The sequence below is a fragment of the Lissotriton vulgaris genome, chromosome 1_1 (genome assembly GCF_964263255.1).
Source record: "Lissotriton vulgaris chromosome 1_1, aLisVul1.2, whole genome shotgun sequence".
Lineage (NCBI taxonomy): Eukaryota > Metazoa > Chordata > Amphibia > Caudata > Salamandridae > Lissotriton > Lissotriton vulgaris.
In genome coordinates this window covers 7,360,482-7,378,082 of record NC_141685.1, presented here as the reverse complement: position 1 = coordinate 7,378,082, position 17,601 = coordinate 7,360,482, and the positions used below count along the sequence as shown (strand labels likewise).

General features: G+C 46.4%; 1 protein-coding gene across 1 annotated transcript in view; it reads right to left on the bottom strand.

The window, feature by feature from the left end:
* Nucleotides 1-931: 931 nt before the first annotated feature.
* The window catches only part of LOC147736942 (uncharacterized), a 38,115-nt gene continuing 21,445 nt past the window's right edge, over nucleotides 932-17,601 (bottom strand). Inside the window, exons 2-3 of the mRNA XM_086934116.1 lie at nucleotides 6,930-7,433; nucleotides 932-1,672 (exon numbers count right to left, since the gene is read on the bottom strand). Of these exons, the coding sequence (XP_086790242.1) occupies nucleotides 1,179-1,672; nucleotides 6,930-7,433 (998 nt within the window). The 3' untranslated portion in view covers nucleotides 932-1,178. The remainder of the gene's footprint in view (nucleotides 1,673-6,929; nucleotides 7,434-17,601) is intronic.

Sequence of the window (17,601 nt, the reverse complement as noted above, 5' to 3'; positions counted from 1 at the left end):
GTTGGATAAAGCAGGGTTGGTGTTAGCGATATGCTGTGGGATGAAGCAGGATTGGTGTTGTTGATGTTATGTGGGATGAAGCAGGGTTGGTGTTGGCGATGTTCGGTGGGATGAAGTGGGGTTGGTGTTGGTGATGTGCTGTGCTGTGGGATGAAACAGTGTTGGTGTTGACGATGTGCTGTGGGATGAAGCGGGATTGGTGTTGGTGATGTGCTGTGCTATGGGATGAAGCAGGGTTGGTGTTGGCGATGTGCTGTGGAATAAAGCGGGATTGGTGTTGTCGATGTGCTGTTGGATGAAGCAGGGTTGGTGTTGTTGATGTGCTGTGGGGTGAAGCAAGGTTGGGTTGTCGATGTGCTGTGGAATGAAGCGGTGTTGGTGCTGTTGATGTGCTGTGGAATAAAGCGGGATTGGTGTTGTCGATGTGCTGTGGGATGAAGCAGGGGTGGTGTTGTTGATGCGCTGTGGGATGAAGCACGGTTGGTGTTGGTGATGTGCTGTGCTCTGGGATGAAGCAGGGTTGGTGTTGGCGATGTGCTGTGGGTTGAAGCAGGGTTGGTGTTGTCATTATGCTGTGGGATGAAGCAGGGTTAGTGTTGTTGATGTGCTGTGGGGTGAAGCAAGGTTGGGTTGTCGATGTGCTGTGGAATGAAGCGGTGTTGGTGCTGTCGATGTGCTGTGGAATAAAGCGGGATTGGTGTTGTCGATGTGCTGTGGGATGAAGCAGGGTTGGTGTTGTTGATGCGCTGTGGGATGAAGCACGGTTGGTGTTGGTGATGTGCTGTGCTCTGGGATGAAGCAGGGTTGGTGTTGTTGATGTGCTGTGGGATGAAGCAGGGTTGGTGTTGTCGATGTGCTGTGGGATGAAGCAGGGTTGGTGTTGTCAATGTGCTGTGGGATGAAGCAGGGTTGTTGTTGTCAATGTGCTGGCACAAGGTTTATGGGATCGCAGTTTTCTCTGTAACAAGGAAGAGGTGGGTTTGGCAGGGAGTTGATGCTCTGCCTGATGTTATGCCTTCTTTAGACTTGAGGGCCTGGTCAGCTGGCAGCCCATTCACAATTAAGGAGCAAAGCTAAGGAGATGTGAGAGTTTCACTCAAAGGTGTTGCGGAGCAAAATACAAAAAAGGCAGATTACAGAGATCGCCACACACTGCAGTGCTTTAGGAACGCACTGATTTAGGACGCTGCAGCTTTCTTCAACCCACGGTTAGCCTCTTCCAGCTTTTGTATGACGGTTTGTAATTTACCAGAAATCAGGGATGAGTGATCTGAACTACCTTCAACCAGGGGTCGTAAAGCCACTGCAATTTCATTCAAGACTCCAAGCAGACCATCAAGTAGTTCACTGAGCCCCGGGGACATGCTTCCCGGACTGGTCTTGGCAGCCACAGTGCTCAGCAAACTGGTGCATTTACTCAACAAGACGAGGAAGTTGTTCCAAGTTGTATGCAGTGCCCTTTCCGAGTTTAGATCCTGTTGGAGGGCTTGAACTTGTGCCCTGTTAGCCAGAAGGTTCTCTTCTATGGAACGGATATTTCTTTCAGTGGATAGAATCTTAGATTCAAAATAGTTCACATCATACTTGAGTGTTGTTCTTAACGCTCTAGAATCTTTTATTTCCTTTTCTGCATTTTTTTGAACTTCCTTTGCTTTAAAGATTATGATATTACCTAACAGAATGGGAAAAAAGACTACATGTTTATCGGTACACTGTAACACTGTTGTGTATGAATACATATAAACTAAGATATTACTCAAACCATGCACTTATCAGAGGGCAAAGCATATCATTGCAGTTGTTTAACATTTGGATATGAGGAAGTGTTTTAAAAAGATTTTAGTCCAGATGTAGGTAAATTCAAATTTGCGAGTCCTTAATAGCGAATTTTACTGACTCGCTATTAAGGACTCGCAAAATTGAATGTAGGTAGGAATCTCTAAAATAGTAGCAATTCCTTAAAACTCCTTAATAATGAATCACTAATTCAGATTCATTAATAAGGAATACCTACGAATTCTTTCCAATGGACTAGGAGGCCCATAGGAATGAATGGTAAGATATTCACTATTTGCGATTCGGTATTAAAGAATTTCAAATAACAGGAGCAATTTCAAGGGGTTCCAGGGTGTCAAAAGGAGACCCTGTTGCACCCCTTACATGTGCATGTGTGCACATGTGGCACACATACATGCCCTAAGGGCATGTATATGCACCAAATTGCACTTTTAAAAAAGCAAAAAAGTGATTTTTTAAAGGAAAAAACAATAAAATCCTTGAAAGCCTGCCAAACACTGGGGTTGTCCATGTCTAGTTTTTGCCAGCCTGCCATCACCAGACATGCGTCTAGACCCCAGGGAAGACAGCCAGAGCTCTCCAGATCCAGAGGCAATGGCTGCTTTGAGCAGAGGCCGTCACACCTCCTCCCTGCAGGATCTGCCTCTGCGGAAGAGGGAACTTCAAAGGACCTGCCAACTTTGAATCCAGCCCCCAGCCCTCTGCTGTTAGAAGTAGATGGCGACCCCCAGTCTTGCTCCACTGTTGGTGGGTAAATTAGGTAAGGTAGGAGGTGGGTCTACCTTCTTCTCTTCCAGGGGATCCTCATCAATAGTCATAAGCACTGAATATTCAATGGTGCAATGGTGCAATGGTGCCTGCGTTGTGGGGATGATTATTTTTGTACAGGAAGGGAAACCTTTCTGTACAAAAATAATCACGAGAAGTTTTTCCTCTTTCTACGTGCTGCAGAATGCAGCACACATAGAAAAGGGAAAAACGAGGAGAAATAAAGATATTTATCCCTGTTGCGCCTCCCTTACGCCTCCCCTGGAGTGGCATAAGCTTTTGTTATTGCCTCAGATTCACGATTTCTCATAAATCTGGGGCAGTGTCAAAAGGCCATGGATCTTGCTGGGAATGCCCCCAGCAACACCCATTGCACGCCCCTCTAACACAGAACACTGCATTAAAGGGGCTGATATTTATCTTCCGACTTAAGTTATAGAATATGTCTTCCAGAGTGATGCACCTGTCTGTGTGAATGTGTGTGTATGTATGTGTTTGTGAGTTGTCTTTCCAGCTGAGCCTCTTTAAGTGTATGCATGAGTGTGAGCATGCTGAGGTGTTGTGAATATGTCTTCCAGAGTGATGCACCTGTCTGTGTGAATGTGTGTGTGTGTATGTGTTTGCGAGTTGTCTTTCCAGCTGAGCCTCTTTAAGTGTATGCATGAGTGTCAGCATGCTGAGGTGTTGTGAATATGTCTTCCAGAGTGATGCACCTGTCTGTGTGAATGTGTGTGTGTGTATGTGTTTGCGAGTTGTCTTTCCAGCTGAGCCTCTTTAAGTGTATGCATGAGTGTGAGCATGCTGAGGTGTTGTGAATATGTCTTCCAGAGTGATGCACCTGTCTGTGTGAATGTGTGTGTGTGTATTTGTTTGCGAGTTGTCTTTCCAGCTGAGCCTCTTTAAGTGTATGCATGAGTGTGAGCATGCTGAGGTGTTGTGAATATGTCTTCCAGAGTGATGCACCTGTCTGTGTGAATGTGTGTGTGTGTATGTGTTTGTGAGTTGTCTTTCCAGCTGAGCCTCTTTAAGTGTATGCATGAGTGTGAGCATGCTGAGGTGTTGTGAATATGTCTTCCAAAGTGATGCACCTGTCTGTGTGAATGTGTGTGTGTGTATGTGTTTGTGAGTTGTCTTCCCAGCTGAGCCTCTTTAAGTGTATGCATGAGTGTGAGCATGCTAAGGTGTTGTGAATATGTCTTCCAGAGTGATGCACCTGTCTGTGTGCGTGTGTGTGTATGTATGTGTTTGTGAGTTGTCTTTCCAGCTGAGCCTCTTTAAGTGTATGCATGAGTGTGAGCATGCTGAGGTGTTGTGAATATGTCTTCCAGAGTGTTCAACCTGTCTGTGTGAATGTGTGTGTATGTATGTGTTTGTGAGTTGTCTTTCCAGCTGAGGCTCTTTAAGTGTATGCATGAGTGTGAGCATGCTGAGGTGTTGTGAATATGTCTTCCAGAGTGATGCACCTGTCTGTGTGAATGTGTGTGTGTGTATGTGTTTGTGAGTTGTCTTCCCAGCTGAGCCTCTTTAAGTGTATGCATGAGTGTGAGCATGCTAAGGTGTTGTGAATATGTCTTCCAGAGTGATGCACCTGTCTGTGTGCGTGTGTGTGTATGTATGTGTTTGTGAGTTGTCTTTCCAGCTGAGCCTCTTTAAGTGTATGCATGAGTGTGAGCATGCTGAGGTGTTGTGAATATGTCTTCCAGAGTGTTCAACCTGTCTGTGTGAATGTGTGTGTATGTATGTGTTTGTGAGTTGTCTTTCCAGCTGAGCCTCTTTAAGTGTATGCATGAGTGTGAGCATGCTGAGGTGTTGTGAATATGTCTTCCAGAGTGATGCACCTGTCTGTGTGAATGTGTGTGTGTGTATGTGTTTGCGAGTTGTCTTTCCAGCTGAGCCTCTTTAAGTGTATGCGTGTGTGTGTATGTATGTGTTTGTGAGTTGTCTTTCCAGCTGAGCCTCTTTAAGTGTATGCATGAGTGTGAGCATGCTGAGGTGTTGTGAATATGTCTTCCAGAGTGATGCACCTGTCTGTGTGAATGTGTGTGTGTGTGTGTGTTTGCGAGTTGTCTTTCCAGCTGAGCCTCTTTAAGTGTATGCATGAGTGTGAGCATGCTGAGGTGTTGTGAATATGTCTTCCAGAGTGATGCACCTGTCTGTGTGAATGTGTGTGTGTGTATGTGTTTGTGAGTTGTCTTTCCAGCTGAGCCTCTTTAAGTGTATGCATGAGTGTGAGCATGCTGAGGTGTTGTGAATATGTCTTCCAGAGTGATGCACCTGTCTGTGTGAATGTGTGTGTATGTATGTGTTTGTGAGTTGTCTTTCCAGCTGAGCCTCTTTAAGTGTATGCATGAGTGTGAGCATGCTGAGGTGTTGTGAATATGTCTTCCAGAGTGATGCACCTGTCTGTGTGAATGTGTGTGTGTGTATGTGTTTGCGAGTTGTCTTTCCAGCTGAGCCTCTTTAAGTGTATGCATGAGTGTCAGCATGCTGAGGTGTTGTGAATATGTCTTCCAGAGTGATGCACCTGTCTGTGTGAATGTGTGTGTGTGTATGTGTTTGCGAGTTGTCTTTCCAGCTGAGCCTCTTTAAGTGTATGCATGAGTGTGAGCATGCTGAGGTGTTGTGAATATGTCTTCCAGAGTGATGCACCTGTCTGTGTGAATGTGTGTGTGTGTATTTGTTTGCGAGTTGTCTTTCCAGCTGAGCCTCTTTAAGTGTATGCATGAGTGTGAGCATGCTGAGGTGTTGTGAATATGTCTTCCAGAGTGATGCACCTGTCTGTGTGAATGTGTGTGTGTGTATGTGTTTGTGAGTTGTCTTTCCAGCTGAGCCTCTTTAAGTGTATGCATGAGTGTGAGCATGCTGAGGTGTTGTGAATATGTCTTCCAAAGTGATGCACCTGTCTGTGTGAATGTGTGTGTGTGTATGTGTTTGTGAGTTGTCTTCCCAGCTGAGCCTCTTTAAGTGTATGCATGAGTGTGAGCATGCTAAGGTGTTGTGAATATGTCTTCCAGAGTGATGCACCTGTCTGTGTGCGTGTGTGTGTATGTATGTGTTTGTGAGTTGTCTTTCCAGCTGAGCCTCTTTAAGTGTATGCATGAGTGTGAGCATGCTGAGGTGTTGTGAATATGTCTTCCAGAGTGTTCAACCTGTCTGTGTGAATGTGTGTGTATGTATGTGTTTGTGAGTTGTCTTTCCAGCTGAGGCTCTTTAAGTGTATGCATGAGTGTGAGCATGCTGAGGTGTTGTGAATATGTCTTCCAGAGTGATGCACCTGTCTGTGTGAATGTGTGTGTGTGTATGTGTTTGTGAGTTGTCTTCCCAGCTGAGCCTCTTTAAGTGTATGCATGAGTGTGAGCATGCTAAGGTGTTGTGAATATGTCTTCCAGAGTGATGCACCTGTCTGTGTGCGTGTGTGTGTATGTATGTGTTTGTGAGTTGTCTTTCCAGCTGAGCCTCTTTAAGTGTATGCATGAGTGTGAGCATGCTGAGGTGTTGTGAATATGTCTTCCAGAGTGTTCAACCTGTCTGTGTGAATGTGTGTGTATGTATGTGTTTGTGAGTTGTCTTTCCAGCTGAGCCTCTTTAAGTGTATGCATGAGTGTGAGCATGCTAAGGTGTTGTGAATATGTCTTCCAGAGTGTTGTACCTGTCTGTGTGAATGTGTGTGTGTTAGAAACCAGGGACAGATGTGCACAGATTTCGCATTAGTTTGTGTTGCTTTTCAAACACAAACCCGGATTAAAATCCAGGATGACATTTAAAAACTAACGGAATTGACAAGTTGTGTTGACATGTGACCAAAAGTAATGCATCAAAGGTCTTCAATGCATGGTGCATGGGCATTCCTGTACATCCACCCATGGATTCTGAAGAAAATGTATATCTTTCAAGACTTCTATGCAAGGGTTCACCCCTCCCTGAGGCTGGCATACTGAGAACATTGTTGTTATGTTTCCTCCTTTCTTCCTCTCTGCATGTGGGCTGCATTCCGCAGCACTCATGAATAGAGGAAGATGCATTAAAACATAGTTTTCGTGCAGGAAGAAAATCTTTTCTGCACAAAACTATCCTGCCCACAGCTCACCTACCCTTGTCCTAGGGTGCAAGGGTACCTGCCTTGATTCATGGTTGCAGAGAGTGTGCCAGCACATGGAGAGGGCATTACTGCGCCAATCCTTTGTAGCTGTGGCACATTTCAGCTCTCGCCAGTTGACGCAACATATGTTGCTGCCCTGCGCTGCACAAAAGCCTTGAAATTTTGGTCCTATGTGTTTATCTGGGTTTTGTCTGAGACTAAGTGATAGGAATGTGAGTGTGTTATTTCTTTATGACATTCAATATGAATCAAGAGTAATATATACCTACTACTGGTCCAGCAAAAGGAAGCAGCAGCAGGCCAATGCCCCTCTTCCTTTCTTCCAGTGCATCGTACCATGTTTGCGTCGCTCTGTCCATAGCATCAGTTGCATTCTGGAGATCTTCCATTGCTGTTTCTAGTTGGCTGGCAAGGGACTTCCGGCTTTGACTTCCAGTGAGTAGCTCTTTATAAACTTCTTTCCTAGATTGCATCGAATTCTCTTCTTTGTTCAGATGGTCTGTCTTGTCATGGTGCTCTTGTATGTTTGCGCTCAGTGATAATACTTGTGCCTTGCATGCCTCCTCCGCCTTGGACAGACTTTTGTGGGTCGACTCCAGGAGTGGGCGAACATTTTCAATGACTTGCGCAAGGTTGGTGTTCTTCTGCAAGGTTTCAGCGACAGACGTCAAGGAACCTAAGGCGTCCTCAAAGGGCGGCAGAACAGCCTCCTTGAAACTATTTTCTGTAACAGGAATGGCTCCCAAAATATGACCCGGAAACACTGTACCTTAAAAGGGAGAAGAGAAGAACAAAGGTTAGAAATGTATTCAGGAGGAGGGAGTCGTGTTTTTCAATATTTCCAGATCGGGAGGATGTCAGAATACAAAAGGTGCTGCTCTATAGCTCGACAATATTTTACAACTAACAAGGCTAAGACTTTTTGGGCTTGAAAGCACGGCTGGAAATGCAGGGGATCCATATGGATCTTGGGACGGGCAGCTATGCAGTCAATCAATCATGGGTTTATAAAGCCAGCTACTCATGCGTCTCAAGTAGGGCTGGGCGTAGTTCACAAAGTAGCGAAATGGGTAGCTACGCGAAGTGCACTTCGCACTATGTGAGCTACGTGTAGCACTACGCAAACTGCGTAGTACCCTGTGCAAACTGTGCAAGATACCGTTTTCAATGATTGCACAGTGCGGACAAGCCATTGAAAACGGCAATTTGCACAGTGCGAGCTGTAGTTTTCTGACACTCGATTAGATTTTTATTTGAGCTGCAGCTTTCTCAACGCAACTGGTAGTTTTTCATCGCAAGAATACACGACCACTCGTAATGAGAAACCTGACCTCCCTGCGTTGAGAATCTCGTCAGGAGGTTTATTTTCCACACTCATGATCGGCAACTTGATGTTGCTGTTCGCGAACGAGGAAAAAGCCTCGCCGGGCTGTCATTTTGCTTGCTCGCGGTCACCAACTGGACGTTGAGAAACGCGAGCAAGCAAAAAATGACTGCTGCAAATTGGCTATTGTGGATACTATTCATTTGAATATTGTTTGGCTTGGTGATTTTAATGTTTATACCTGCCCTCAGTCTATGTCACAAGTTTGTGGGTTTCAAAACGATGATGGTAATGACTACTTACATTTCCCACATACTTCCTATGGTGATACCCTAAATGCGGTTCTAGCAGAATTTGATTTAGACATTTTTCAGAGTGCAAAGGATGGGAGCGGGCAGGAGATTCCAACCTTTACCGGAAGGTCAGCACATAGTATTATTGATCATGTAATTGTTTCTGCCAATAATGTGAAACTATGTTCAACCCCAAGGATTGTCGATTTGTCGATGAGTGACCACAATTGTATTATGATGAGACTGCATATATGGGGGTACAAGACTGTTGAATTATGTACGGTCATTAATAATATTACTCCGTACTACCCAAACGGTACTAGAACTAAATGGAAGGGCACCAACTCTTGTAAAATAACTAAAAATATTGTACAGGCCTGTGGTAACGAAACTGAAGAGAGCTTATTGGTTGAGACTGAACCAATTAAGGTCCTGACCAATTTCTTTGCAATTATTGAATCTATTTCTAAAATATTTACTGTGCCCCCATCTAGGAAACAAACACAGGCCAGGGGTTGGTTCAACCATTCATGAACAGTTTCTTTGAACCGGCTGAAAAAAGCACTTTCGACTAAACCAAGGGATAAAGCATTAGTTCTTGATGTAAGAGTAGAATGTAATTCCAATCTAAAACATAGGAAGGTGTCGCTCCAACAGGAGGCGTGGGATAACCTTGCATTAGCGGCAGAAACATCCAACAGTAAACTATTTTGGGATACAATGAACTCTAAACTTCTTAAAAATGAATCCGCCCCAGAGCTTTTAATTCATGTGAGCTGTGAGGAATGGGTGGATCACTTTACTAGCATTTTTAACCCAAGCCATTCACCCATAATGGATACAACAAATCTACATAAATGGCCCATTATCCCGCTTGATGTCACTCTTGATGAGTTCATGATAGGCATAGGAAGTAACAAAGGGGGGAAAGCACCAGGTACAGATGGTGTCCCTGTCGATGTATATAAATCCATACCAGAATTGAGGGGGCCGATACTAACAAGGTTTTTTGACGTTGCAGTAACTGAGGGTTCCCCATCCTCTTGGGGGGAATCTGTCATTATTCCTTTTTATAAAAAGGGTGATAAATCTGAAGCCAAAAACGATCGGCCCATTTCCTTACTCAACTCCTCTGTCAAAATTATGGGCAGGGTTTTATTGTCAAGATTGGAGGAGTGGGTTCTGGAAAATGGTATTTTGGCCCAGGCACAATATGGTTTTAGAAAGGGGTTAGGCATGTTAGAACAGAGTATTAACCTGGAGCTCTTAGTTGGAAAATACACACGAGCCAAACAGGGTCGGCTCTTTTTATGTTTTGTTGATTTGAGCCGTGCTTTTGATTTAGTGGATCATGTTATTCTATGTCCAGTCTTACGTAAACTTGGCGCCCGAAACCCATTATTTACTTTTTAGCTAGGCTGTACGAAAAATTATCGACCAAAGTATGGTACGGCCATAAGGGTGAATATACTCCCAATTTTAACGTAAAACGTGGTATCCGCCTAGGCTACGTTCTAGCCCCGCAGCTTTTTACTTTATTTATTAATGAAGTGGACTCAGCGCTTAAATTGATACGGGCGCATTCCCCACTAGTGGAAGGCAAGGAAGTCCCAGTCCTGCTTTATGCGAACAACGCTGTGCTCTTATCTAGAACGCCGGTATGCCTCCAGAGGTTAATTGATGAGTTTGCGGCTTTTATCAATAAGAGGAAGCTGATGATTAACAAGGCTAAGACTTTTACAATAGTATGCTTGCCGAAATATAAGAGTTTGAAAACTTTCTTTATTGAAAGCAACATAGTTGAAAACGTGGATCATTTTTGCTACTTGGTATTTCCTTTTCTTCAGATGGGAAATGGAACCACAAATTGTCTCATGTCCGGGCCAAAATTAGTAAAACCATATATGGTGTTTTTAAATTTGCTTCTAACTTGGGGGATCATCGCATTAACCCCTTCCATGCTGATGACGAACCCCAGCCTTCATGCACTACGGTGCTCATGTGCTGATGACGGCTGGGGTTCGTCACGGCCCGCCCCTGTTCGTGTTGTTTAAAGCACACCAGGGGAATCGCGACCGCATGGAAGGGGTTAAAGACATGGTTAATATTTATAAAGCAAGATGCACATCGGTTCCACTTTATGGGGCTGGGCTTTGGAGATACCAACCCTGCTTCGATTTACAAATGGAAGAGAAATCTGTTTTTAAGAAAGCTTTTATGTCTCCTGGCCTCAGCCTCCTCCAAACTCATTCATTGGTAAGTCGGTCCTAATTATCTGATTTATTTAATAGCCCTGAGACCCCTTCAGTTATGGAGATCAATATGGTTAAAGGAGGAGACCATTTTTACCAAGTCTATCATTAATGACTGCCTGCAACGAGATAACTACTTAAAGATCCCCGGGCTTAAATATTTAGCCAATTCTTTTGGGGTCATATTCGATCGAACTATCATGAAAAATCAAAATGAAGTATCTGGTTTGTCCAAACAGGAGTTAAAGAGTACCTTCCTGCTCCATAAGAACGAACGCAGGCTGAAAATAGCAGGGAAGCAAACCAAGTATCAGCTTTACCATCTGCATATAGATATGGGGGGTTTCCAAACGTACCTTTCACTTGTCACGAGACCTTCCCATCATTATGTTTTAACTAGAATGAGGTTAGGACTTGGGCTTCACTTAGTTGTGTTCCCTATGGTGAAACAGATCACTGTTTCCCCATGCCCTTGTGATGGGAACACAAAGCAGAGCACCTTGCACTTTTTTCTTTTATGCCATTTGTTCCTGTCTTTTAGATTTGCTTATCTTAAACCATTGTTTAAAAAGTATGACGCCAAAACCACTAATGCTGCCATGACCCTACGTTTTGCACTAAGAGAACCTGAGATTTGTTTTTATACTGCAACATTTATTTTAAGTTCAATTAATTCCAGGAAGAGTGTGTTGTTCTAATGTAATTAACCATCTCCCTTATGGCTGGGGATGGTCTCACTAATTAAGCACCTTGCACTTTACACTTTGCACTTTCTGAAGCCTACGTGCCTTGGATTTCTGTTACCAAAAATGCTGCTATGAGTTTATTATTTACATTAGACGCAGTTTATGATGTTTTAATGGAATCAGTATTTGTATGTCATTTTCAATATGGATGTCGACTTGTTATCTATTGTTCTTTTATGTAAAGTGATTATATATCGTGCTTTTATGGTTGGTTGTTTCAACCGAATAAAGCTTATTGAATTGAATTGAATTGACCGCTACATTACGCTACGCTACGCATGTTTGCACTGTGCTACGTGCAGTTTGTGTATTGCGGAGTTGCGCAAACTTTGCAAACTACGCAAGCGTAGCGTAGTGCTTTGCCTAGGGTTAGTCTCAAGGCTTGGGGGGGGCGGCTCCGTCATCTGAAGAGCCAGGTCTTAAGGTCATTCCTGAACTGGAGCAGTGTAGGGGTTTGCTGGAGGTGGAGGGAGAGGGGGAGGTGGCGGGGGAGAGGGGAAGGAGGGGGAGGAGATCGGGGAGGTCATTTCAGGTCAGGACTGCGAGGTATGAGAAGGACTTACCACTCGGTCTGCTCTTATAGATGTGTGGAATGGTGCCCAGAGAGAGGTCCGCTGATCATAGGTGTCTCTTGGGGGGGGGTGGAAGGAGAGGCGGTTGTTTAAGTATGCTGGCCAGATGTTGTGGAGGGCCTTGAATCTGTGCGAGAGGAGCTTGAAGGTTATCCTTCTTTTGATGGAGAGCAAGTGGAGATCACGGAGGTGTTGGGTGATGTGGTTGTGACGGGGGCTGTCTAGGGTCAGTATGGCTTCAACCCTTGGCATGTCTGGAGCTTGCAAAATCATTTGTTGAATCCGGCGTTGAGGGCATTGCCATAGTCCAGTCTGCTGGCGATGAGGGTGTGCATGACCGTTTTTCTGGATTTGGAGGGGATCCATCTGAAAGTTTTTGGGAGTATGTTGAGAGTGTTGAAGCAGGGCGAGCAAACAGCTTTGATCTGGCAGTTTATAGTGTGTAATGAGTCTAGTATGATGCTGAGGTTTTGTGCATGGTCTGTCAGGAGGAGTGTGAGGGGGGTTTCCAAAGGCAAGGGGCCACCAGGCATAATACCATGCAGAGAGGGTGGAGCCAAGGATGAGGACTTCTGTTTTCTCTGAGTTGATTTTCAGGCAGATCATCTTCATCCAGGGGGAAACTGCTTTCATCACGTCTTGAAAGTAGTGCCTGGTGATGGTGGGTTCCTTGGTGAGGGAGAGGATGAGCTGGGTGTCCTCGGTGTAGGAGACGATTTTGAGCTCATGGGAAACTCCACATCTGGTCTCTGTTGGTTCTGGGAGGTAGGTCAGGAGTCTGATTCAGTGATTTCTGCCTGTGAGAAATGAGCGTGTCCCGTCGAGGGCCTTTCCTCAGATGCCAGCATTGTGGAGTCTGGTGGCTAGTATGCAGTGGGAGACAGAGTCAAAGGCAGCTGAGAGGTTCAGAAAGATGAGGGCTTCCGTATGGCCCTGGTACAGGAGGACGCGTATGTCATCGATGGAGGTGGGTAGGGCGGTCTCTGGGCTGTAGTTGGTGCGAAATCCAGTTTGGGAGATGTCCAGGACCTTGTCGGCTCCAATGAAGTTTGCTAGCTGAGTGCTGATGCCTTTTTGATGACATTGGCTGCGAATAGAAGCAGTGAGATGGGCCTGAAGCTCTTACGGTCTGTCGGGTTTGCAGAGGGTTGCTGCAGGAGGGGGTTTCATTTAGCGTGATTCCAGTTATCGGTGAATGTGGCGGTTTCTAGTGAGCAGTTGATCGTCTGGCATAGTTTGGGTGCCACAGACATGGTGGCCTGTGGAAGATGTGGGGAGGCAGGGTTGTGAGGATGCTCCGGAGAGGATGTTCATATTGGTCTTCAAGGCGTCTTCTGTCGTGAGTGGGTGTTAGATTTTCAATTCCCTTTCTTACTGTGCATTTATACATATTATGTAGGTTAGAATTATGTGCCTAAATAGACTCCATTTGTATTAGCACTATAAAACCCACTGAGTTATCCTTGCGGCATGTAAGATTTGTTGGCTTGTGTGCCTCCATCTTGTAATTTACGACTACTAGAAGTCTGTTTAGGGCGCATCCACACTAGCCACCATTTTGCTTTTTGCCTGCTTCAGCAGAACTGTAAAACAGTATAACGTTATTATTCTTTCTCTGCTGTCCAATGTTGAAGTCCGATTTGCTAATGAATAGATGTCGTACATTCCTTTGTCTACGTGTAATTCTGCTCCCACGTTAGGAGACGTTGAGGCCCATCACATTGGCCTTGGAGTACTGATAACACCCGTGTCTGGCAGGTGTTAGCTCATCTCTCTGTACCCCCTTTCTTCATGCCCGGCTCAGGTTAGTACTTTTCCACAAGAGGCATGGCTGATGCCCCAGAAGGGTTTATCATGTATTAGCATGCCTTGGGGAGTTAGTCCCGCTCGGCAACCATCTTAGGGTGAAGATCTGACCTGCGGCTCCTCTGCGGAGCATATATTCAATAAAGTAAGCTTGCATTCTCTACTGTCTGACCAACTCTTCATTTTGGAAGGCGTAGCAGGTGGTTGTGGAAATAGCCTGTGGGATCCTACAGTGGCTTCGTCCTTCACGGGGTCCAACTGAGTATGGTCTGTTGGGTGGGGTTGCAGGCTGAACTGCCGGGCCAGGTCCTTCCTACAAAAGAAACAAGCATCCTTTGACCGGTTTCAGAGTAACACCCCTTTGGCCAGGCGAGATTAAATCTAAGCGAGGATGCTTTATTAATGTCTGAGCATTGCATTCAAAAAGTCCTTTTATCGGATGCTTGCATACATTTATATATAAGACAGATGAGCTAGTGAGAAGGATTTTCTCCCTTGTTGTACTAGAGCAAGCACCTGGAAGGAGGCTTAAATGTTATATGAAGATATTTTTTCCTGGTCAGTGTCATTTGGTTCCATTTCTTGAAGATTCTTTCAAAAGTGGCTTTGGGGGGTGAATGCGAGACATTTAGCACAAGGGTCTGAGCTCTGAAAACCATTTCAGGTCAATAATAACAAACTGAGGCCCTGATTAACAATGGTATTGAGATTCATTGATTGCAAATTCAGGTCCCTGATTTACAAAATTTACAACTGAAATTGGAAACGCACTTACACTAAAAATTGTGACATCATGGGGGAATTTTATATTATAAAATAATCTACCAATGGTGACATTTGTGGGTGATCAATGGCATTGATTTGTACCAAAGTAGGTGAGGGACATGGGCATCTCTACCCTGTATGCATTTTGCATGTGCTTTTTGACACTGGATTTGGTTGGAAATGTACACCTGATAAATGTTGTAGGATGGTTAGGAAGGGATAGGGACCACCTCCAAAATGAGTAGGGGATCCTGGGAAACAGATATTGAATTAAAATAAATAAATGCAACCAAAAAAATGCATCATATGCAAAAGATATGTTCTGTGCTTGAAGGCCTGGGTAAGCTCAGAAAACGAATTGTTAAGCATGAGGCTTAATTTCTGTTTTTTATCTGTTCACACATTATGTCACATTTTTGCATGTGGAAGACTCTAAAAAAATCAAGCAGGTTGCAGTAAACTGGATGTGCAATAGATTTGCTCAGAATGCTCATTGTGTCAAACTCTTTCAAAAATAAGGCCCAGATTTACTAAAAATGTAAATGGGAAAACCTCATTTTTTGATGAAGTCCTGACAGAATGTTGGTCGGAAAGGCTCCGACAGTCAGCCGGATTCTCCTCTACTGTGTTGGAGCCCTACCAACCAACTCAGTCGGTTTACATTCCGATTGACCGATTACAATGTTCGCAGTCAGAAGGTAAACTGTGCAGTTATTCTGAATCAGTTCCGACCGGCTCTCGGAGTATCCGTGTTGGTCGGATCCGCATTGTAGACTCCTATAGGCAGCGTTTCCTACCACGTGATTACAATATCGATTTCCAACTGCCTTTCCGAGTCAGCCTGTCTAACACGAAAAAGCAGTTGAAAAGTAAATATAGGGGCCACTAGCAGGGCCACCTTCATCCTGCGGCCTTATGTTGGTGTCTGAGTGGGTACCTAAGGGACCCACTGCAAAACCATGCACTGCGTGGCAAATACCATGGGGTGTCTGCGACGGGCTGCACTATTTTCCCTACACCTCCCATTTACGAACAGTTGCCTGTGTTATGGCCAGTTGTCAGGCAGACCACGAGTTCCCATACGAAACAATGGTTATCTGGCTGAACAGTGTTTGGTCGCGTCGTAATCGGTCAGGTGGAACCACAAGTCGGTAAGTCTTGATTCCGAGATGGTGTCAGGCAGTACGTTTCCGACCAATATCGTTATTGGCCTCTTAGTCATTTTTGGGATCTACAAAGACACTCAAATGAGATTTGCATGTTTTGTAATAAAATGTAATGAAACAATCACATTATACTGCCTTTCATTACCTTGCATCAGGTAGAAGTCACATGGCTAAAACACGGGCATTTCGATGTAGTGTGATGCAAACCCATATGTACCAAGACTTGTTAACATGAGTTTGTGACAAAATGTTACTCCTACCTGTGGCTGACATAATAAAGAGAAATATCTTTTTTTACTGTTTGGTACTTCCTTTTTGCACGTTTGCTGTATTCCGCTGCACATATGAAATTATTAAAAAGGGTCAAAGGTTAGTGTTTTTGCACAGAGAGACCCCTAATTACAAAACAACTGTTCTTCCCACAATGCAGGCACCGTTGGGACATGGCACTAGAGTGCTTGCATCTGTGATAGGCATTCCAAAGTGTGTCAGTGCGGGGGCGTGGCTTAGCAGCATGCCGAGCTAGACGCAAGGCTCGGGAGCTCCCGGCCGTCGCTACCTTAATCCGCCATAAACTTCATGCCACAGATCTTAAAATCGCCACACGGAGCCCGTACAGAGACGCTGAAGCTGCGACGCTGCCGAGAAAGGTCCACGGAACCGCTGGAACCCTATCTTTCGCGGGGTTTTCCTGGTCAGAGAAGGAGGAGGCGGCAAAACCAAGATGGCGCCCCGGGATCGGAGCTAGCCTCAGCCGGACACCAGACGACAAGGAGCGGAGCACAGTGGTGGACATCGCACTGGCACTACGGGGCGCGGAGCAGGAAAGGGGGTGTTGCGGCCCGACAGCCCGCACGGACCGACCCCGAGTGACGGTGGAGCCGCTGTTGTGAGAGGAGGTGCTGGCGGCGAGGAGTCCGAAAGCCGATGCCGGGGGAGAACACCAAGCTGCACAGCGGACCCCGGCTGGAGCGGCGGCGACCCACGGAGAGCCCTAGGTGAGCGGTGGGAGTCCTCCCCCCCCCCCCCCTCCGCACTGCTCCTCGGCCGCGACCGCCCTTTACCAACATGGCGGCCTGACCGGCGGTCGGGGACCCGGGACTGCCTGGGGGAGACGGGGCCCGACGGGGAATGGCGTGCGCTGCCTGAGAGGGACTCCCCACCTACCCGCAGAGGACCAGGAGCAGCAGCGAGCGGCCCCGCGCACCTTACTCCGACGGGGCTGCTCTTTACCAACATGGCGCCCACCTGAGGCAACCCTGCGCCTGACAACGACGCAACCCGAAGGGGGAAAGCATTGGTGCTGGCGCGGAGAGGGGGCGGACAGCAACTAGCGGAGGTGCCGGCGGACCCTGAGGCTCCTGGGTGCCGCCCCAGGGGAGCCCACGCAGGCAAACACCGGAGTGAGGTGTCTTGAGACGGTGGAGCCCGGAGCTGCGGGGGGGGCCCAGAAGAAGACGCTGCTGCCTCCGACCTAGATTGTGTCAGACCACAGACCCGGAGATCTGCTCGTCCCCCCCCCCCCACCCCACCCCCTCCTCCACGTGGACCTTCTCCCTCATAAACCAACTCTCCGTCCACGAATGATTGCCGGCCGCGCGGGATCCTCCTGGGGAGAGCCCAAGTGGCCCTTGAGACTTGGAGAGAAAGGCGGATAGCTGGCACAGCAGGGGTGCTGGGCGTCCAGCCGGCGGGGTGAAGGGAAAACCAACGGGCAGAGAGCGGAAGCACGTGGAGATATCCCGGGGCACGGAGTGGGCTCTGGCGGCTGAAACGCGCAATCTCGAGAAACGTACGGACTGCGGCGACCAGTGCGCGGGGGGGAGCGGAACTCACCGGCACCAGTGCGGTACACCACGTCGGTGGACGACCATGGGAAAGAAGGATCCTGTCCCTAGAGCCCTGAAGCAAGGCCCCATGGACAATTTCGCGACCTCCCGCCCAGGGAGGGAACACCCCAATGCTACTCAGGAAGGCTCTCTGGACACCGATAGACTCCTAGCGGCCATTCAA